Here is a 23,039-nt window from a genome sequence, read left to right as displayed (position 1 = left end):
ATAATGCGGGACCAATGTTTTATTTATTTGTTGTGACCAAATATTGCGTATTCAAAGCACTTCATACTCCCAGAGCTGGCGTAATCCATATAAAAAACCCTCATGTTTTACCCGAAATTAAACGTCCAGGTTTTGTGTCGGTCGGTGGCTCTGAAAACAAACGTTACAGTGGCTAACCGGAGCTAACATTAAATTGCGTGTGGGGTAAGTCCCTCTATAAACCATAATATCTTTGTCTTTTCACCTTTGGTTGAAAAATGCTTCCACCTAATTAACGAAAACATGTAATATTTTATGCAATATAAAACATCAGTCAACATCACATAATGTATTTTCTTTAATCAGGTGGAAACACACAGACAGATAGCCTAATGGTTTATAGTGGGACAGACTTCCCATGCCTGCCCATTCACTTCAATAGAACTCTCCCCAATGCCAAATTTGTTACAGCTTTGCCAGTAACATGACAGTAAGAAAGGCAGATGTAGTGAGCAAAGATGGATGATTTAACAAAAAAGGTCTTCCGTGACCTTCACTGGCTTCCCATCTTGGCTCGCATCAAATTCAAGACACTGGTACTGGCCTACAGGGCAGTCCACATGTCAGCCCCTTCGTATCTGCAATCTATGGTCAAGTTCCAAACTTCTCATCGCTCCCTCCGCTCCTCCACCCGTCCAGATCGCCTCGCTCCTCCACCGCTACGTGGGCTCAAAATTTGCTCGTCCCGATCGCGACTCTTCTCGTTCCTGGCGCCACAATGGTGGAATGAGCTCCCTCCTTTGGTCAGAACGGCCGAATCGCTATAAACTCACCTTTTCAGGCTACACCTGGGCCCTTCTTGAACTAACATCTTTTAATTAAAAAAAAACTACTAAATGCTACATGTTAAAATACGCATTGACATTGTCAAAAGAACTATATACAGTATATACAGTATATTTGGTGCTGGGGCCGAGGTGTTCATGCTCAGAGCGCTGCTCACATAGTACAGTGAATGTCCCATGTCAATGAAATGACATGGGAATGAAACACAATTAAAAGTCAATGAAACACCATTATATTCAGTAGACTGCGGTTTCACTCTCAAACGATCGTATCGGCACATGTACATTGTAATGTACTTTTAACTATAAAAAAAAATCCTTCCTTCTCAAACTTACTAATGCTACATGTTACTTATTCCTTCTCAAACTACTTCCTACATGGTGCTAGTCTATCAAAATATCTTAGCTGTCATTGATTGTGTTGCATAGTTGTTTTCTGTACTGTTGAAAAATTGTGATATTGTAAGTTGCTTTGGACAAAAGTGTCTGCTAAATGACGTAATGTAATGTAATGTTAACTGTATTACTGTAATATTCCAGAGCTCTGACCTAACCAAATCTAACTGACATCACTATTGTGAAGACAAAACAAAGAACTTCTGATATAATATGATGAGTGTTTTATTAAAGTGTATCACTCAATACAAAAAATAAAGGCTTTGATAGAACCAAAAGCCTATGGCTCATAGTCTGCAGATAAAACACATTGACAAAAGCCATAGTAATTTAGACTCAGGTGTGCATAAACTACAGGTTAATAAGAACTTCCTTTTTTAAATACAAAAATGTGAAATTATCGTTTATCGGACATGAGAAGCAGATATTTGTTGGTTATAGTATCGGCTGGAAAAAGCCCCCCCAAAATCTATAGATCCCCCCTATCTGAAGAACATAAGGGGGGAATTCCCCCCCAGTTTGCAAAGTGAATTTTAAGGCCTGGAATAGAGTGCAACAGTCAAATCGTTTTCAATTCCTAAATCATCAATATTACCAGCAAGCATTAGTGAGAAGTCACAGTAGTGCTTTGGCGATATTAAAAGTACAAAATAAAATCAAACTAGAAATACTGCATCCCGATTGTATGCCTCCGCCATTAAGTGAGCCGTCTATATCATGTCTGTCCAGACTCATACAAACACAAATACCTTGAAGCCCACAGCACAGTCATGTGGCCATTCAGCCTTATCGCACTTTAGGCAATGTTTGGGAGTACCTCAACAACACGGCTAATCGTTTTTAACATGGAAAATGGTCCTACCGCTACCACAAAACCACCCGCATCCCCCAACCACTCCCTCTACCCACCCCTCGAATCCCGACTCTCTATGACCTTCCTAACCCTAGCTACGGCCCCTTTCCCCTAGCCCCACCCCTTTCCCCTAGCCCCACCCCTCACCACGGTCCTTCCCACCACCCAGAGCCCCCCACCCCTCGAACCCTGACTCTCTACAACCTTCTTATCCCTAGCTATGGCCCATTTTCCCTAGTCCCACCCCCTCCCAACACCCACATCCCCCTAGAGACATTCCCCCAACCAACCCCTCAAATCTCGACTCTCTACAACAGGGGTGCCCAATACGTAGATCGTGATCTACCGGTATACCTCGCGCCATCAATAAGTAGCTTGCCAAAGAAATCCCACTCATGTATAGCTAACTCAGTATCTACATTATTTAAAATTATAACATTAGTAAACAATGTTAAAGAAATAATATGATGCTGTTAAAATGTGCTAAATGGACCTGCATGCAGCCAGGACACTGAAGTGGTCTCGCAAGATCATGGCTGACCCCTCCCACCCTGGCCACAAACTCTTTAAGACACTCCCCCATGGCAAGAGACTGAGGTCTGCCAAGACCAGAACCACCCGACACCCCACAAAACCAGCTTCTTCCCAACCGCCATCAGCCTCACCAACAAGGACCGGAAACCCCTTCCGCCAATGACCTCACCAACAACCCCCCCCCCCCGCACACACACACACACACACACACACACAAACTCACTACCTCCTCCTAAACTCAACTGAACCCCCCCCCCACTCATATCTACTTTAATGCCTGTTTAACTGGGACTGTAAATTCATGTAAATTCCCTGCACATTTAATGCCTAATAGCCTGTAAATTTCATGTACATTCAATATAAACTCTTATTTAACTCCGACTGTAAATTCATGTAAATCCACTGCCTATTTAACGTCTATTTAACTCAGTCTGTAAATCCAACGTAAATTCATATTTATCATCCACAGAACACTTCACCACTCATGTACATATTGTATATATTTACTCGATTTGATTGCACTTGCAACTTTGTCATTGTCTTTAGTTATCTTCCTACTTCTTATCTCTGTATATTGATGTAACCGCTACGCTGCATACAGAAACTAAGACAAATTCCTCGTATGTAACTTGCATACTGTGGCAATAAAAGTGATTCTGATTCTGATTCTGATAAATATGTACTTGGGGGGACAAAGGGAAAAGAAGTAGCACATGACTAGTTTTATTTTTTATAAGTAGCTCTCATCCTAAAAAGTTTAGGCACCCCTGCTCTACAACCTTTGTATCCTTAGCTAAAGCCCCTTTTCCCAAGCACTGCCCCCCTTCCTTGATCCCCACACCCCCTCCCACCACCCACATCCCCCTTGCCACTCTCTCTAGCCACCCCTTGAACTCCGACCATCTACGACCTTCCTATCCCTAGCTATGGCCCCTTTTCCCTAGCCTCAACCCCTTTCACTCACCACGCCCTTCCCACCACCCACACCCCTACCCACTCCCCCTACACACCCCTCGAATCCTGAATCTGTACGACATATATATATATCGCAATATCGCAATACTATCGTATCGTGACTCAAGTATCGTTTTAGTATCGTATCGTGGGCATCTGGTGATCCCCACCCCTAGAAATCTGACATGATGGTGGTGGGTGGTGGTGGGGGCTAGGGATATCAGCACCAATTTCTAGCTCTCAGTAGCTTCAAGGCAAGTAAACGTAATATTTATTTTGTGTCTGTTTGTGGGAGTTTGCCTACTGAGTTTAATTGTATTCTTGTTTGTGTGTTTTTGCTTTTTTGTTTTTTCATGTTCTAAATAAAGATGATCAAGTCAAAAGGCAAAGAAATAATATTGGTATCAGCCTTCAAAACGAATATCGTCGAACTGTAAGAGAATTCCAGGAACATGGGTGAATTTGGGAAGGCGAGCTGCTGCGTATCTTAACCTCTCTTTTTTTTCTCTCTCCCTCCCTCTCTCTGTTTCTCCCTCTCTCCCATCGACATAAATCATATATCTCAATGCTCTCCCCGCCCTCTCTCTCTCCCTCTCTGTTTCTCTCACTGTCTCTATCTCTTTCTCTCCCTCTGTTTCTCTCACTGTCTCCACCTCTCTCTCTCTCTCTCTCCCTCTGTTTCTCTCTTGACCCCCCTCTCTCTCTTTCTCTCTCTCTGTCTCTCTCCCTCTCCCCCTCTCTGTTTCTCTCACTGTCTCTCCCTCTCTCTCTCTCTCTCTCCCCCTCTGTTTCTCTCTTGACCCCCCTCTCTCTCTTTCTCTCGTCTCTCTCCCTCTCCCCCTCTCTGTTTCTCTCACTGTCTCTCCCTCTCTCTCTCTCTCTCTCTCTCCCCCTCTGTTTCTCTCTTGCCCCCCCTCTCTCTCTTTCTCTCTGTGTCTCTCCCTCTCCCCCTCTCTGTTTCTCTCACTGTCTCCCCCCCTCTCTCTCTCTCTCTCTCTCTCCCCCTCTGTTTCTCTCTTGACCCCTCTCTCTCTCTGTCTCTCTCTCTCTCCCTCTCCCCCTCTCTCTAGAGAATGGCGAGTGGGAGGTGATCCACCGGCCGGCCAAGAAGAATTCCTACAAGCACATTCCCATGGAGAGCAACAAGCACCAGAACATCACCTTCTACCTCATCATCAAGCGCAAGCCACTGTTCTACATCGTCAACATCATCATCCCCTGTGTTCTCATCTCTTTCCTCGCCTCACTCGTCTACTACCTGCCCGCTGACAGTCAGTACAGCCTCGCCTCAACACTCACCTTATTGATTATTGATTATCAATTGCCCGATCGATTATTGATTATCGAGGACAATGTGGACACTAGGGCTGCAACTAATGATTATTTTCATTATCAATTATTCTGTTGATTATTTTCTCGACTAATCAATTAGTCGTTTGGTCTATAAAAATGTTCACAAAATGGTGAAAAATGTCAATCACTTTTTCCCCCAAAGGCCAAGATGACATCCTCAAATGTCTTCTTTTGTCTTGACGAACAGTCCACAACCCGTTTGCTGTCACAGAAGACTAAAGAAAGCAGAAAATATTCACATTTAAGAAGCTGGAAAGAGATTTTTCTCTCTTAAAAAATAGTCTAAACAATTAATCGATTTTAAAAATACTTCCTTTACTTAAAGTCCCTGGAAACCAAAATCCACAAAAACCTTCTAACTATTAAATTCAGGGTCTTATGTGAGTAATTGTGTGCCTCAGAAATTAATTGACATTACTTTCAACCCTAACCCCAAAAATCGACACTTTTCTACAAGGTCTGGATTTCCATTTCCTCATTGAAGAGAGCGGTGCGCGCGGTGCTAAAATGCATGATCTTATCACGTCATACGATTTAATCGAATCACACACACGCATGCACGCACGCGCGCACACACACACTGACACACACACAGTAGCGCAGCGGCAGAGATCTCTTCCTCTCTGTAAACCCTCTCTGTCTGTGCTATGCACCGAGCAACGCGCGAACACACACACACACAAACTCCATCTCTCTTTCCTTCTCTCTCTCTCTCCTTCTCTCCGTCTCCTCTGAGCAGGTCTCCTCCGAGAGAGAGAGGAGACCTGCTGCAGATGGGACACGCCCACACAGTCCACGGGAGAAAATACACTCTAAAATCTAATTGATTCTCATGACTTTTGCCATGACTGTCAAACCTAAATTTATATACTTTGCGACGTTCATCATCGTTCAAATTTGGCTGGTGGCTTATTAACATAGGTTCCTGTGATGCTGTGATGTGATGAACTCAAAATGCTAAATATAAATAATAAAAAAATATTTCTGATTTCCAGGGACTTTAAAGGTCACATCTGTCAGGTTTGGAGTAGATGTAGTGGTGTGGATCCATGTGCAGACAAAGGGGAAGCAGCAGGCAAGGGTTCAGGAGCAACAAAAAGGGTCTTTACTAGAAACTTCAAAATACAAAACAACAAAAACACTAGCAGGAGGCTAGGCTAAATTCAGAAACACTAGGCGAACACAGAGGACAATACAAACCGACGACAGGGTAACAGTAGACCAGTGGTTCCCAACCTTTTCCAACTCAGGGCCCACTTTTATGTCTCAAAAATGTTCGCGGCCCACCTCCGACCCCATAAATACAAAGGCCATATAATGCGTTCTCAGAGCACTTTTTTATTGAAAATTGAACATAAAGGACTGAACTGAATACAGGAGAAACATGTTGGAAGCTCCACAGTCACTAACACAGCACCTGTAACATGTTGCAACACCTTCAGTATTACAGTTTTCAAGGAGCTGTCCACACACACACACACACACACACACATACACACACACATGCACACACACACACACACACACACACACACACACACACACACACACACACACACACACCAATCATTCAAGGAGCTGTCCATCAGCACCACACAGATGTCAGAAATGACAAGCAAGGGGCTGTCTGTAACAGGCTAATTAACAAATGATTAATAAATAACGGTATCCTTCAACAATGGAAAAATGCATTCTCATAACAATTTGACATCCAATATCAGATCCAAACAAAATCCAAATATCAGAAGAAAGCCCATTAAATCGATAGGGTTACAAATAAACACAAACCCAATATAAAGATGATGTAAAGATGAAACTTCAATTCAAGCAAAAGCAATAACATCAAAGAAACAAAAATCATACTTTTTCAAGTATGATTTTTCAAAATCTTTCAAAAAAAAATTGAATTTTTTTTTTTTTTTTTTTTTCAAAAATCATACTTTTTTGGAAATGATTTGGCGGCCCACTTGCAATACCTTCGCGGCCCACCAGGGGGCCGCGGACCACAGGTTGGGAATCACTGCAGTAGACAATGATCCGACAAGGACAACACACAGACTGAGACAATATATAGACAGCTAACTAATGAAACACGAGGGAGAGCTGGGGAAGGCAGGAACACAGAGGGCAAAACGGGAGAACTGATTGGTGGGGAGAACTCAGGTAATGGGGCAGACTAACGAGACACATAGGCAACAGGTGGGAGGAAAGGCAGACTAACAGGGAACATGGGCAACAGGTGGGGAGAAGACAGAGACTAATACACAAGGAATAAACATAACACTCATTTCTCTCTTGTAAGACTAAAGTCCAATGAGTTTAGCTCCAGGAAATAATCACACACAATCAAAACAAAGTCCACTGAGTTTAGCTCCTTGGGAATCACACAGCAGGCAGAGCAGGCCACACCGTGGCCTGGGCGTGACAACATCTTGTGTAAAACAAGATTTCCTTAAGTCTTTGATTATAAAGGACTTGGGTGTGCTAGACCTTAAGCGCCATATTGTTGACATACCGTCCTGCAGCTGACAACTATAGTAACAGCCTTATTGTCGTTTCTGTTCCATTACAAAATAGCGATAGTGATGACAGCAATAAAAACCCCAGAGTTGTTGTTTGTATGCTGTCATTAATGCCTGTAATAATAAACAAAAGAAAAAACGAGGTGAACAGACTTTTCTGTGAGGAGCTGTCAGAAAGTTTCACCTAGACAGGTGAACTCCCAACTATCCACACACCTCTCCCGTGCTGACGTATCCTCAGTCTCGCTCCCTTCACGTCTGTGGACGGTAGAGATAGAAACAAACCACGGGGACTTTATTGCTGTCATTACTACAGCCATGCCTAACGCAGGTCACCATCCGAACACAATTGGAACGATACAGGTAACGCTAACAGCGGCTAGCTTCCTATAAACGCTGCTCTTACATAGGCTGTCACTTGAGAGCTGCTGCACTATGTCAAGAACATGGCGGCGGTGGGCGTGCCCGTACGTGAGTGATGTCAATCGAATAAGGTCTATACAGTAAACATCATGGAAGTCTCAAAACACAGATAAAGTCACACCAGCTACGTAAGGAAAAAAGGTGTCTCCAAACTAGCTGTTTTGACTTCCGTGATTTTTCATAAACTTGTTTTAAAGACCAATGACGAGGCATGTTCTATACCAGACCTGGGCATTATGCGGTCCAGGGGCCAGACCCAGCCCTCCTGATGGTTCTGCCTGGCCCGGGAGGTCTAAGACAAACCACACCATTTTACTTATGAAGCTAGAAAAATCTAATGAGATTACCTAAAGTGGCTGTTTTGAGTGATTTTCAATATAATAAAAACTGAAGAATAAGTGCACATTATGTTTTCTATAATTGAAGTGTTCGAGAGTTCCGATCGGGCTCGTGGAGCCCAGAGCAGAGCAGGTCTCGCCTGACTCCACTCGTGGCGATCAAGAGGTTGCGCAAGTAGGTTCAGAGAACCAACCTTCTCCTCTGATAGGTATGAACTAGCCTAGGTAAACCCAGCCCCCACGTGACCTGCTCTCTCAGTTCCTAGTGACTGAGAGCAGGTCTGAGAGTAGGTCACGTGGGGGATGGGTTTACCCAGGCTAGGTATGAACCTGGCTCGTATGTGGTAGCTGGCATTGTCATAGGCATGTCCGTTAGAACATGTTGGGGGTCCCACCGCTGTTCCCGCTCTAGACCTAGATGGGCTGGTCTATGAGCCCCTCCGGCTGTCTCCTCTCAGCATGGATATATGCTGTTCCATAGATGGACTCCATGGATGGTCCAGGAATCCATGTCTCAGTCACACGGCTTGTATCGGCACCAGGAGTCTGTCCAGGAGTGTATGTTGAAGTCGTCCTCATCGTCTCTGTCATGGAGCTTGGGCATTGACCTGGTTCTTCTCGAAGTGGTAACGTCAAACGTGGCAAGAACGTGGAAATGTGAATCAGCAGAGCGAACAAGAACCCAAAGCGTGAATCGCACTGGAGCTTTCACTGGCCTGGGGTATGACATCACTGCTGATGTCATAACTCACATGCTTTGGTGATGTCACACTGCCGATGATGTCATATTGCCATATTGTCTGGCTGGTTATGACATCATCGGTCGGGAACGCCAGTGATGTCTGATGTCATAGGTCCCATTGTGATGTCATCGGCGCGGTGATGATGTCATCACTCTCGATAGATCCAGAAACAGCTTCCAGGGACCCAGCTGAATATGCTTCAGGGGGCGGCCAGCGAATTAGCATCGGCATGGAGCCTTTGTAACATTAAACTTGTGATACAATTAGAGGTTATGGCATGACAATATTTTTTCGGCCCCTGGCAATGATCTATAAATATAATATAATATAATATTCTTATCTGGGCCCCCAGGAAAAATAATTGCCCACCCCTGTTTTATACAGTTAAAAATAGCATGATATGGGACCTTTATACTTTGGGCATAGGCTGCGGACCAAGGCTCTCCAGGCATCCTGGTCCTGGGCCAATTTCTCCAGCTGTCCCCATGTATGGCCATGTATATAAAAATAGTTGGCGATTCATCTTCTGTCGATCGATTAATCGACTAATCATTGCAGCTCTATGCACAATTGTACATCTCCATGTCTCTAACACTCAGTGTGTGTGTGTGTGTGTGTGTGTGTGTGTGTGTGTGTGTGTGTGTGTGTGTGTGTGTGTGTGTAGGTGGTGAGAAGATGACCCTGTCCATCTCGGTGCTGCTGGCTCAGTCTGTCTTCCTGCTGCTGATCTCTCAGAGGCTGCCGGAGACTTCCATGTCCATACCGCTTATTGTCAAGTAGGTCCCACACCACCTGCACGCACACAGGCATGTACGAGTGTGCGCACGTATACACACACACACACACACACACACACACACACACACACACACACGCATGTACGAGTGTGCGCGCGCATACACACACACACACACACACACACACACGCATGTACGAGTGTGCGCGCGCATACACACACACACACACACACACACACACACACACACACACGCATGTACGAGTGTGCGCGCGCATACACACACACACACACACACGCATGTACGAGTGTGCGCGCGCATACACACACACACACAAATCTCCCAGCAACCATGGCTGCCGCAATCTTGGCGGTCCATTGGAGGATTGTGCACAAAATTGTCTAAATTTGTAACCAGGCTAGAAACAGAGAGCAGCTGGTGCAGCTTGTTGTTGTGACTGTACATAGATCCATTCAGTAATGTTCTCTTCTCAGTCAAAGTGAATAGTGTGATGGATTTGTTCCCAAATGGAGGTCACTGTGACACAGTCAACTGTCTGTCTTTAGCCCTAGTCTCTACTCCAAAACACTGTGACACAGTCAACTGTCTGTCTTTAGCCCTAGTCTCTACTCCAAAACACTGTGACACAGTCAACTGTCTGTCTTTAGCCCTAGTCTCTACTCCAAAACACTGTGACACAGTCAACTGTCTGTCTTTAGCCCTATTCTCTACTCCAAAACACTGTGACACAGTCAACTGTCTGTCTTTAGCCCTAGTCTCTACTCCAAAACACTGTGACACAGTCAACTGTCTGTCTTTAGCCCTATTCTCTACTCCAAAACACTGTGACACAGTCAACTGTCTGTCTTTAGCCCTATTCTCTACTCCAAAACACTGTGACACAGTCAACTGTCTGTCTTTAGCCCTAGTCTCTACTCCAAAACACTGTGACACAGTCAACTGTCTGTCTTTAGCCCTATTCTCTACTCCAAAACACTGTGACACAGTCAACTGTCTGTCTTTAGCCCTAGTCTCTACTCCAAAACACTGTGACACAGTCAACTGTCTGTCTTTAGCCCTAGTCTCTACTCCAAAACACTGTGACACAGTCAACTGTCTGTCTTTAGCCCTATTCTCTACTCCAAAACACTGTGACACAGTCAACTGTCTGTCTTTAGCCCTATTCTCTACTCCAAAACACTGTGACACAGTCAACTGTCTGTCTTTAGCCCTAGTCTCTACTCCAAAACACTGTGACACAGTCAACTGTCTGTCTTTAGCCTTCTCTACTCCAAAACACGAGTTACTGTGACACAGTCAACTGTCTGTCTTTAGCCCTAGTCTCTACTCCAAAACACTGTGACACAGTCAACTGTCTGTCTTTAGCCCTATTCTCTACTCCAAAACACTGTGACACAGTCAACTGTCTGTCTTTAGCCCTAGTCTCTACTCCAAAACACTGTGACACAGTCAACTGTCTGTCTTTAGCCCTAGTCTCTACTCCAAAACACGAGTTACTGTGACACAGTCAACTGTCTGTCTTTAGCCCTAGTCTCTACTCCAAAACACTGTGACACAGTCAACTGTCTGTCTTTAGCCCTAGTCTCTACTCCAAAACACTCTGAGGTGTAGCTTGAGAAAAGTCAGCTCAGTTTTACCTGAACAAACTGTTAGCTAGCTAACTAGCCAGCAAACACATTGAGGTAAATACATGCTAACGCTAGCTGCTACTAGATACGTTAGCTACTGTGTGTGTGTGCGTGTGTGTGTGTGTGCGTGTGTGTGTGTGTGTGTCTGTGTGTCTGTGTGTCAGGTACCTGCTGTTCATCATGGTGGTGGTGACGGTGGTGGTGCTGAACTGTGTGGTTGTGCTCAACCTACACTTCAGGACGCCCAGCACTCATGTCATGACGGACTGGACCAAGAAGGTAATGCCACGCGGCGAAGTGGTGTCTGTATGTCTGCACCGCTTACTTCATTCAGCACCTGGGTGTGATTTTTTTTTATTGTACTAGCAATCGCGCACGTTACACGCGCTCGTTTTCTAGGGGGGAGACTCTGGATACATGCGGGATTTATGACATCACTGATGATGACACTGTGTAGTGCATATGCTCGATTTCTAGGGTGGAGACTGTAGATGATGCACGCTCGTTTTCTAAGGTGGAGGAGACTGGAGACAATGCGCCATGGGTGCAACATGTGGGATTTATGACATCACTGATGATGTCACAAGTTGCATCGCAAATCACTGATGATGACACTGTGTAGCGCACGTGCTTGATTTCTAGGGTGGAGACTCTGTAGATGATGTGCCATGGGCGCAGCATTTTGTGGGATTTATGACATCAGAGGCGGTCCCTTGAACCAGGCCGAACAGGCAGCCGCCTGGAGCCTAGTCCACTAGAGGGCCTCGCAGACCAGACCATTTATTTTTTAGTATCTCCCGAGTCCGTGCTAAAACTGCATCTGTGACGAAGGACTAGTCCAGACATGCCCATTCCCCCCCCTTCCTCTGATGCCGCAGGAGACCAGCAGCCAGCACACAAAACTTAACTGCATGAAAGTGAAAGTAGAAAGTGCGCTGCTGGTTAGAGAGTAGAAAGTGCGCTGCTGGTCGAAGAGCTTTGCTAATGTTTACAGAGTGGACTCTATTGGTAGTTTTGCTGATCCAGTTGCTGGGGTTTTTTGTTGTTATATGTTGCTGTGGGTCCAAGGAACAAGTGAGTGTTATTATTTGTTGTTGTCTGTGTGGAATGACGTTTATACTGTGTTCTACATGCGGTGGATTCGTCCGCCATGTGGCTCCTTGTTCATGCTAAATTGCAGTGCCCGTTCGCTGTCCACTGATAGTGCCTTCATTTGAGTTATTGATGTTTCTTTGTATTGTGCGAGTGCCTTATTGTTTACTTATTATTTACACATTGATGTTTATTTGTAGATTGATGTTGAGTTGAATGAGTGATCTATATCTGGTTTACTGTATAAAGATGACAAGTGACAAAGATAAAGATATGATTATGAAGATTACAAGTGATAAAGATATAAAGATGACAAAGATAAAGATATGATTATGAAGATTACAAGTGACAAAGATAAAGATATAAAGATGACAAGTGACAAAGATATAAAGATTACAAGATTCACAAAGAGAATGAGAGAGGATGCAGAGGGTCATGCCCATTGAATCTGAGGGGGGATGTAACTTCAAACAGCCTCTAAATATGGCAAAAATACGTCCAAAAAAGGTCAAATTTTTTTCCGGCGGCGCCCCTTCGGGGCGCCCCCGGAAGGAACCCCGCCGGCAGGCGCCCCTTTGGGGCGCCACCGGTAGGGGCCTCCTTCGTGGCTTGGCCTGGAGCCTCGAGATGCCTTGGACCACCTCACTGATGATGTCATGATTTACGTCACACCGTTCCACCTGCCCGCAAAATCGTGACTAACACCGGCCGCAACCCGCAATTTTATATACTAGGAATCTTGCGCGCTACGCATGCACAATTGCTAGGGTGGAGACTCTAGAGATGATGTGCCACTTGTCCTCTTCTCCCTACTCATACTCCCACCACTTACTCTGGAGGTGATGTGCCACTTGTTCTCTTCTCTCTATTTATACTCCCACCACTTATAGCCTCAGCCAGGAAGACATCACTGATGAGGAGGGAACCAGACTAGGGATGTTCATCAATAATCGAAAATCGATAATGGGCGTGGTCTCACTGGGCTGGCTGCGGTGCGAACACAGGGTGAGAACAGCAACAGCACATTATCAGCTGAGTCAGCACTCAGCCAGGCAGCCCAGACGAGGAAATGAAGCGAGTTTTGTGTGGGCCCATTTCGAGTTAAAAGACGACATTGTTCATTGCAAGAACTGTGATGCCGTTTATAAGTACAACACGGCTAAGATGCCAATGATTCACCACTTGAACAGCGTACATCTGAGCCTGGTTAATGAGCTCTCAGCCTACCATCACTTCGGTGTTAGCGCGAGGAGATGTGATGGCCGGCGGCGTGCAGAAAAGCTCACCCAGGCCGTCTGCAACCTCATCGAGACAGATATGCTGCCCAATACATATCGTTAACACCTGATCAATGTGATTGAGCCAGCGTATGATAAAATATATTTTTTTTTAATTAAAAAATATTAATATTATCGATAATCGATAATTGATCGTTAATTTCCCCGAATTTCGATTATGAAAATTTATTCAAAATGCCGATCCCTAAACCAGTCGATGGCTTCTGTCCCTGGGCTGAAATCTTTATTAACGGAGGACCCCTTCACAAAGGTGAAGGTGCTTTGCTCAGGAGGAATGAGGAGCAGAGGAACATGAGACGAGGTGCAACAGCCAAGATTGAAGAGGTGTGAGAAACACCGGAAAGTAAGACAAAGAGAAGAAGAGGAGGAAGAAGAGGACCAGAAGGACAGAATGTAGGGAAACAGTGGATGGATAAATCCAGTTGAGGGGTCTCTCTCTTTAAAAGTCTCTGGACATGTGTTCTCCTCCCCAGTTCTTCCTGGAGCGGCTCCCCCGCTTCCTGCGTATGTCCCGCCCCGCGGAGGTGGAGCGTCCCTGGGATGGGGCGTTGCCACGGCGATCCAGCTCAGTGGGCTACATAGCCCAGGCGGAGGAATACTACAGCATCAAGTCCCGTAGCGAGCTGATGTTCGAGAGGCAGTCAGAGAGACATGGACTGACCAAGAGACCCACACCTGCTGCCGGTACACACACACACACACCCACACATACACACACACACACACGCACGCACGCAGGCACACACGCGTACAATATTACACACTAGTTGCTTGCTAGGAATCTACGCGCACTCGATTCCTAGGGTGGAGACTCTGGAGACTGACACCGCCACAGACAGACAACACCACCACCACAGAGCCCACTTAGCCAATTTGACCTAAGACACTGATTGGAAGGAAAACTCCGCACATCTCTCCGGGGCAGGTGCGTATGACAAGGATAAAGTCTATAAAATAGTGAAAATTGTGACGTTTCGGTCACCGACCTTTTTCAAACTTTTTTTTTTTAAAGGTTGGTGACCGAAACGTCACAAATAAATCCTCTTAACTCATTGAGTGCCAGCCACTTTTGGAGAACGGACGCTCCCAGTGCCAGAGTTTCAGAGCGTTTTCAGTGATTTCTCGAGGCCCACAGAATATTGTGTGATATTACTATGTAAACACTGATCACGCACAAAGAACGATGAGACTCTATTGTATCAGCAGCAAAAAAAAGTTTATTGATATCATTTTCCGTTCTTTACTTATCAGCCGGAGAAGATAGGTCAAAAACAGAAAGAATTGGCGTTTCCATCTAGAAGCTGAGATATTGAGCCTTTTGTGAAATATAGCATTTCAAGCAAATCACTGACTCTGAAACTAATATTTTCTGACCTGAAACATCTGAACAGTAATTTCCTTCAATATAACAGCACCCCCACCCCCCCTCTACTGCAAACTCCTCCTCCGTGGGTGTGTCATGATGTTGCTGCTCGCTCTGAGTGCTGCTTGTGTCAGGCGAGTCTGCTGCCTGGATGGCGGCCGCTCGTCGGGGCAGTGTGGATCGGGCTCGCTCGTTTCTGGGGTTCGGTTGTGAGCTGTGAAGCTGCGTCCGATTCTGGGCTTTCTGGGCTTTCTGCTGCCCTGCGTGCCCCACCCCCCTCCTCCTCCTCCTTGGGAGTGTCTCTGGGCTGCTGCGTTTGCTCTCGCTCTGCTTTTGCTCTGACTCTGCACTGAAAAGTGCGCTGCATCCCCCCGCTTTTTCACATCGTGTCGCCGGCTCCCAGCTGAGAATAATGTAACTTTTCAGAAAGACGCTGGTGTCGCCAACTAAATCATATGGAGGGGCTATTGCAGCGGAGACGGAGGGGCTGTGGCAGCAGATTGACTGCTGTTCACAGGCACAGCTAACGTTATGCTTCATGCATATCGATCGATGCGATTTCCGTTTCCTCATGACTTCTTCTCTCTTTTCTCCTGGCCTTTCTCTAATCTGGAGAGCACTGTCGCCACCTAATGGGTCGGTAAAATAGGTTATACACATTCAACATGCCCCAAAATTTTACAGGAGATGGATCTGGCTTTGATCCACGTCCCACCGTCAAAAAACGCAATTGACGACTTTAGTCGTCTTTGGCACTCAACGTTACTAAAGCAATTGACGACTAAAGTCGTCATTGGCACTCAATGAGATAATTGCAAGTTGGCAGTGTGCGGGACTCTTTTGACTATTTTATAGACCTAAGACACTGATGACATCACAGTTGCTCGAGTGACATCACTGATGACATCTGTTGCAATGACAGTCGTTATGGAATTATGAATTATATACAGAGGTGGAAATTATGAATTATGACAATGCATCTATCATTAGAATAATGGTTTTCCTTCAGAAACCACCTTGAGAGGAGTTCAACTCAATTCTAATTTCTAAGCACTTTGATACCAAACAACATAATAGTATACAGTTCATTAATGTTTGTCCATTCAGTCATGTGTGTGTGTGTGTGTGTGTGTGTGTGTGTGTGTGTGTGTGTGTGTGTGTGTGTGTGTGTGTGTGTGTGTGTGTGTGTGTGTGTGTGTGTCCATGAGGGTGTGTGTGGGTCGTAAATGTGGTGACGTCCTCCAGGTGGTCTCCCCTAACACTTCATGGGAAGTTTCTCAAACTCATTAATTCTATAATGATTTTAGTTGAGAGAGAGTGTGAGTTCTGGTGTCTCCAGCGGTCATCAACCTGTCTTTGGAGAGAGACATACATGTAGGGCCCTATCTTCGCAACGGCGGTAATTTTGCATTAGCGCCCGTTTTGCACTGGAATAGCACCGTGCAAAGCCCTAATTGTGGGTGTGTCGGCCCGCTGCGCTTCACGTCATCTTGGCGCAAACGTCCATAGGCGTGTTTATGCCCATATAGGATTCACAAGGTGAGATCTAAAAGCCACAGCGTCACCGCCATCACACACCAGCTTCTTTCTTGCTGAGAGCAAGCAGAGAAACAGAGAGAGAAAAGAGAGAGGGGGAGAGAGAGAGAGAGAGAGAGAGAGAGAGGGGGGGGGGGGAACAAGAGAGGGAAGAGAGAGAGGGCCGCCGCGCAATTACGCAGTGATGTCCCAAAGCGTGCGCTTACTGTAATTAGACATTTCGTTCATATAGGCTATAACATAGGCCTACACATCTAAAAATATTTGTTTCTTTAATAGGGTAGGGATGTGTGAGATTTTAATTCTAGCCTATTTCAATAGCCTATACCAGAATTGTCCACTCGAGAGAGGTTACTGTATATCTCAATGGTTACTGTATAGCCTACTGGCCGGTGTTGTGTCAGAAAGTGATTTCGATCTGCGGGACCGCGCACAGCGCTGACTCAGTGCCTCTACCCACCCTGTACCGACCCACCCGGCCTGCCTACCCGGGCCCAGCTCACACTTTCTCCGGGAAAACCCCCTCCAGGACACGGCACACTAGCCGAACACAGAGCACCCCTCCCCGCACTACACACAGACTCCCGCCCCGCCAGACCCTCGTTCCCCTGGTAATCCAATTCAAAACGCAAATCACTTTTTTGCACAAAACCATGACAAACAAATTCTCATTGTTAAATCAAGGTGTGTTTTTCTCTCCGCGCGAGCTGTGCGTAATGGGCCTATCCAACCGAGGATTTCCTGCACTGCGCCGGAGAATAGTGTCTGCGCTCAGGCGTACCCTGGCGTAGAGTTTTTTTTTGCGCTAAGACCAGCTATTTGGTGGCGTTAAAATTGAGAGCACCCAAGGCCTTTTTTTCTAACTTAGAATGGTCAACGCCCAAACCTCTCTTTGCGCTCGGAACGTACCGACGGTATCTTCCCCAGAGCGCTAAATGACACTTGCACGAGACACATAGTAGTAGTAAACGGTTTTATTTCAAACTAAACCAAAAGATGTACATGTAGCAACAAATTGTTGAATTGTGAGTACATCATTACATGGGGGGCTAAGAAGATAAAAGGACAAGGACAACATGTATACAATTTCAATACATTAGGTATTTAAAAGTCTGATCATATGGGGGATAGCGCTCTTTCTATAGCGCTCAGTTCTGCAGTGGACCAGGTCCAGTTTGTTTGAGGAGCGGTCAGACCCTCGGAGCGAGGTGGCAAACGCCCTGGTCTGTTTCATAACCACATTTTGTGACTATTCGACTGTGAGATTGGCAGTCGAAACAGGCTCCTTCGAACCAATTGTCGAATCGTCGACTATTTGGGGTCAGCCCTACACACACGCATGCATGAACACCATTGACTGTATAAAGATATGGACATAGTTGTAGCCAACGTGACATCACCCATTGGTTTGTGGACTCCTGTCCTGTCTTGAAGCTTTGAGTTTGGCATTTTGGACCTTTGTTTTGTTTTTGAGCCAGAAGCAGCTAACATGAGACCAGGGCTTTGCCACAGAGCCACAGAGAATTGATCCGTGTTCGGCGACCTGCACGATCGCTGGACAGGCGACCCGTCAGCCACGCCCCAGAACAGTCTGCTTTATTAATTGGCCCATAATTTACAAATTACAAAAATTAATTGTGTGTGTGTGTGCGCGCGTGCATGTGTAGTGGTGAAGCCCCAGGTGGACGGGGGGGAGATGGAGCAGCTCTATGCTGAGATCAAGCCAGCTGTGGACGGCGCGAACTACATCATCAAACACATGCACAACAAGAACGACTACAACCAGGTGAGTGAGGGGGGGGGGGGATGTTTGTGAAGAGAGAGAGGGGGGAGGGGTGAAGAGAGAGAGGGAGAGAGAGAGAAAGTAAGGTACTAAATTCTGCATGTATATAATCCTTCAAACAGCTGGCATTTTAACAGATCCTTACCTTCCAATGTTCCCCAAATCCACAGACAGCAGGAATCATGGTTACCGCTGCAACTGATGATTATTCTCATCGTCGATTAATCTGTCATTTATTTTCTCGATTAATCGATTGGTTGAAAATCAGAAAATAGAAAATGGTGATAAATGTCAATCAGTGTTTCCTAAAGCCCAAGATGATGTCCTCAAATGTTTTGTTTTGTCCACAACCCAAAGATATTCAGTTGAATTGAAACAAACTGGAAGCCTCTAAGCTTGCTTCAGGCGCTCACACAGAGCCAAGAATAAAGTTAAAATACCTTTAATATTATTTAGGGCAGGGTGATTCAACTTTATTGTTCAGTGGGCCAAATTATCCAAAAGCTAAGGGCCCGGGGCCGGACATTTTCGTGAGCTACATTGCAAAAGTCATATAATCATAGCCTCGTTGTTTGTACCCAGTTTCCCCAGCACCACTGTGCAGTTTTTTGCAAATATCAGGACATCTTTTTTTTAAGCCTAAGTTAAATTAAGTTAAGTTAAGTTAAGTTAAGTTATCCCCTTGGCGAAATTCATCCTCTGCATTTGACCCATCCTCTACTAGGAACCTTCCTAGAACTAGGAGCAGTGGGCAGCCGCAGTGCAGCGCCCGGGGACCAACTCCAGTTCTTTTGCCAGTACCTTGGTCAGGGGCACGGACAGGAGTATTAACCCTAACATACATGTTTTTCTTGATGGTGGGAGGAAACCGGAGCACCCGGAGAAAACCCACACGGACACGGGGAGAACATGCAAACTCCACACAGAAAGGACCTGGGACGGACCGGGGTTCGAACCCGGGACCTTCTTGCTGTGAGGCAACAGTGTTAACCACTGAGCCACCGTGCCGTCCCATGTGTCTGTGTCATCGAGAGGGGGGGAGAGAGACAGGAGAGAGAGGGGAGAGAGAGACAAATAGAGAGGGGGAGAGAGAGACAAATAGAGAGAGGGAGAGGTGAGGATTCACATGCAGGGCAGCGCTTTTTTATACCTCCGCCGGCGATGGCCAGGCCGGAGGCATAATGGATTCAGGTTGTCCGTCCGTACGTACGTCCGTCCGCCCGTCTGTCCGTCCGATGTTAGTTAACGCGATATCTGAGGAATGTCTTGACGGAATTTCATCAAATTTGCCTCAAACGTCAACTTGGACTCAATGAGTGTGTTTACATGCAGACAATAAACGGATAACTGAGAATAATCAGGTAACTGACAATGATCTGATATCCGTGTTTACATGCACTTAGTAAATAGCGGGAACTCACTTCAAAGTCTGTGAGTGGACATTGACTGCAATGAATACACCTGATGTTTCAGCAGTAACCTAGGTGTGTATCGGTTTTCTCATAAACTGATAACGGCCATTATCCGATAAAGGGTGCTGTTTACATGACACTTGAATAATCAGGTAACCCTAGAAATACGCTAATAAACAGTTTATTAGTGTGCATGTAAACGCACTCAATGATGAACTGATTAGATTTTGGTCGTCAAAGGTCAAAGTTCAAGGTCACTGTGACCTCACAAATGCCATTCCCAAGTTTGTTAACGCAATATCTCAGGAACGGCTTGACGGAGTTTCTTCCAATTTGGCTCAAACATCGACTTCGACTCAAGGATGAACTGATTACATTTTGGTGGTCAAAGGTCAAGGTCACTGTGACCTCTCAAACTAAATTTTCAAGCTCGGTAACGCCATATCTCAGTTGCACCTTGACAAATTTCTTCACATTTGGCTGGATTAGATTTTGGTGCTCAAAGGTCAAAGTTCAAGGTCACTGTGATCTCACGACCGCTCGTTTCAAGCTCGTTAACGCGATATCTCAAGAATGCCTTGGCGGAATTTCTTCCAATTTGCCTCAAACATCCACTTGGACTCAAGAATGAACTGATCAGATTTTGGTGGTCAAAGTTCAAGGTTACTGTGTCATCACAACCGCTTGTTTCATGTTCGTTGATGTGATATCTCAGGAACGCCTTGATGGAATTTCATCTAATTTGCCTCAAACGTCCACTTGGACTCAAGGATGAACTGATTACATTTTGGTGGTCAAAGGTCAAGGTCACTGTGACCTCTCAAACTAAATTTTCAAGCTCGGTAACGCCATATCTCAGTTGCACCTTGACAAAATTCTTCACATTTGGCTCAAACGTCAAAGTCTGGACAGACATATGCATGTCGACTGCTCACTTGTTGGTGGAGGCATATATCTGCGGTGCGATCGTTCTAGTATTTTTTCCCCTTTCCTCAGAACTGGTCCGCGGGCCTGTGCGACTTGATTGGTGGGCTGGGTTTGACCTGGGTTTCGTCAGGGTGTGACAAGAACCTGCGTGGTCGAAACGGGTTCTTGATTTTTTTTCTTTTAACATTTTGATATGCCCTAAATAATATTAAAGGAATTTTAACTGTATTTCTGGGTCTGTGTGTGAGTGCCTGAAGCATGCAAGTAGTATTTTTAACTTCAAGTGCACCTCACATCCACCTGGAGGCTACAAAGTGAGCACTCAGTAATTCTATTTTTGTTGCAATACTCAGTTTACTGTCATGGAGGAGTAAAGAAACCATAAAATATTCAGCTGGAATCAGAGAGTTTAGACTCAAACCGATGAATCGTTTATCCTACTAATATAATTGGGTAAAAAAGGCGTGAGGGTGAGGTCGGGCAATGCGCCTGCGAGGCCACGTAGCAAACCAACAAGGCACGGTAGAAATGAGCGATAAGGAGGAGGACAAGGACGATGAGGAGGCACTGTAGGAATGAGCACTGCCAATTCAGGGGGCGGGGCAGAGAGGGATGCTAGAAAGGAGCGCACGTAGCTCTAGTCAAAATAATTGGTGATTAATAGTTGACTATTACTCGATTAATCTTTGCAGTTCTAATGGTGGCGACGTCAGGATACTGATCATGACAATCATAAAAAATATATATAACTGGGTAAAACATGCCCACCCCCACTCACCCATACAGGAGAAGGATAACTGGAGCGGCATCGCCCGCACGGTGGACCGGCTCTGCTTCTTCCTTGTCACGTCCGTCATGATGCTCGGCACCATCATCATCTTCCTCATGGGAATCTACAACCATCCTCCTCCTCTGCCCTTCCAGGGAGACGCACACACCTACCGAGAGGACAACCCTCGCCTACTATGACACACACACACACACACACACACACACACACACACACACACACACACACACACACACACACACACGTCATCTCTGTTCCAATCGATTCTGACTCCCAACAGTAAATCTGTTTTTTTCATGAGTTGTTTGAAAAATTTGCTATTAGCTTGTTTTCCTTTGTGTAATTTAACAGTAGCAATGATTTATGAATGAGTGCATTATCATATACACTTGTGTGCTTTGAATAAACATTTACACGCAGTAAAACATCTGTGATTTCATGTCCCTGATGATGTTTTGAGTCTATTTTTGTCATTGCAGCTTGTTAGCGCTCCGTTTTTCAAAACTTTTCTGGCATTTCAAAACCCTGAGGATAGTTCTACGGCAAGTTTTGATGCCAAAAATCAGTCTATTAAGAATTGACAGCGGTGGCCTAGAATTTCAGTTCTGTTGGTGAGAGGGGGTGAAAGGGAATTAGCGTGCAGGTGAATTAGCCAAAGGAGCATTACAAAAGGAAATATCACCATTATAATATATAAACCATTATATATATAAATATCACCAAATATACCAGTTCCACTTGGAAAAGGAGAATTATGAAGATAATGGCAAAAAAGTGGGAGATAGACCAGAAAGCAAGGGTGCATCACATAATACATAAGTCGGTCATAACAAATACATACAATAACAAAAGGAACAGAAGGGAGGAAATTATAACACGACTCAGATGGGATCACACAGGACTAAATGGCACTTTGTGGAGTTAAAGAAAACTATTGTATTCGGTCGTACATTGCACCATGTATGAGGAGGAAGAGATTATGGGATAAAGTCCAAGAGGCAGGAGTGGGATCTGATGGGGATACTGGGAACAGGAGAAGGTGGTAGGAATCACCAGGAAGCAGAGGTGGAAAGTAACTAATTAAAGGTACAGGACGGACAACTCCGTTTTTATTTGTCACAAATTAATGCACCAATGCATGCACATATACACACATGCTTAGAGGCGCCATGGAATTTGTCCTCCAAATTTTTTCCCATCCTGAATCGTCATCTTCCATGGGCTGGCCAGGAGCGGCGGGCAGCTGCAATGAAGTGCCCAGGGCGGAGACCAACTTCTTCCAACCGCCGCTGGTCAGACAACGATCTTCTGCATGTTTTTAGTGGGGGTCCATATTGATGTTACTATATGGAGGAAACCACAGGGGAGCACTGGGAGAACATGCAAACTCCACACAGGCCCTTTTCATGAGATGGGCTGTAGCTCAGGAGGTAGAGCAGGTCGTCCACTAATCGCTTTGGATAAAAGAGGTCGGTGGTTCGATTCCCGGCTCCTCCAGTCTGCATGTCGAAG

At 45.4% G+C, this 23,039-nt stretch overlaps 1 protein-coding gene across 1 annotated transcript in view; it reads left to right on the top strand.

Moving 5' to 3' along the window:
* The window catches only part of LOC310771352 (acetylcholine receptor subunit delta-like), a gene marked incomplete at its 5' end in the record, with an annotated part of 32,354 nt that extends 10,559 nt beyond the window's left edge, over positions 1 to 21,795 (top strand). Inside the window, 6 exons of the mRNA XM_083631906.1 lie at positions 4,632 to 4,832; positions 9,605 to 9,716; positions 11,491 to 11,605; positions 14,190 to 14,400; positions 18,283 to 18,401; positions 21,524 to 21,795. Of these exons, the coding sequence (XP_083488032.1) occupies positions 4,632 to 4,832; positions 9,605 to 9,716; positions 11,491 to 11,605; positions 14,190 to 14,400; positions 18,283 to 18,401; positions 21,524 to 21,706 (941 nt within the window). The 3' untranslated portion in view covers positions 21,707 to 21,795. The remainder of the gene's footprint in view (positions 1 to 4,631; positions 4,833 to 9,604; positions 9,717 to 11,490; positions 11,606 to 14,189; positions 14,401 to 18,282; positions 18,402 to 21,523) is intronic.
* Between the last annotated feature and the right edge of the window lie 1,244 nt (positions 21,796 to 23,039).

Source organism: Poromitra crassiceps (genome assembly GCF_964638095.1).
Source record: "Poromitra crassiceps genome assembly, chromosome: 2".
In the NCBI taxonomy this organism is placed as follows: Eukaryota; Metazoa; Chordata; class Actinopteri; order Beryciformes; family Melamphaidae; genus Poromitra; species Poromitra crassiceps.
The sequence above is the reverse complement of the archived record's forward strand: the minus strand, read 5'-3'. Positions and strand labels throughout refer to the sequence as shown.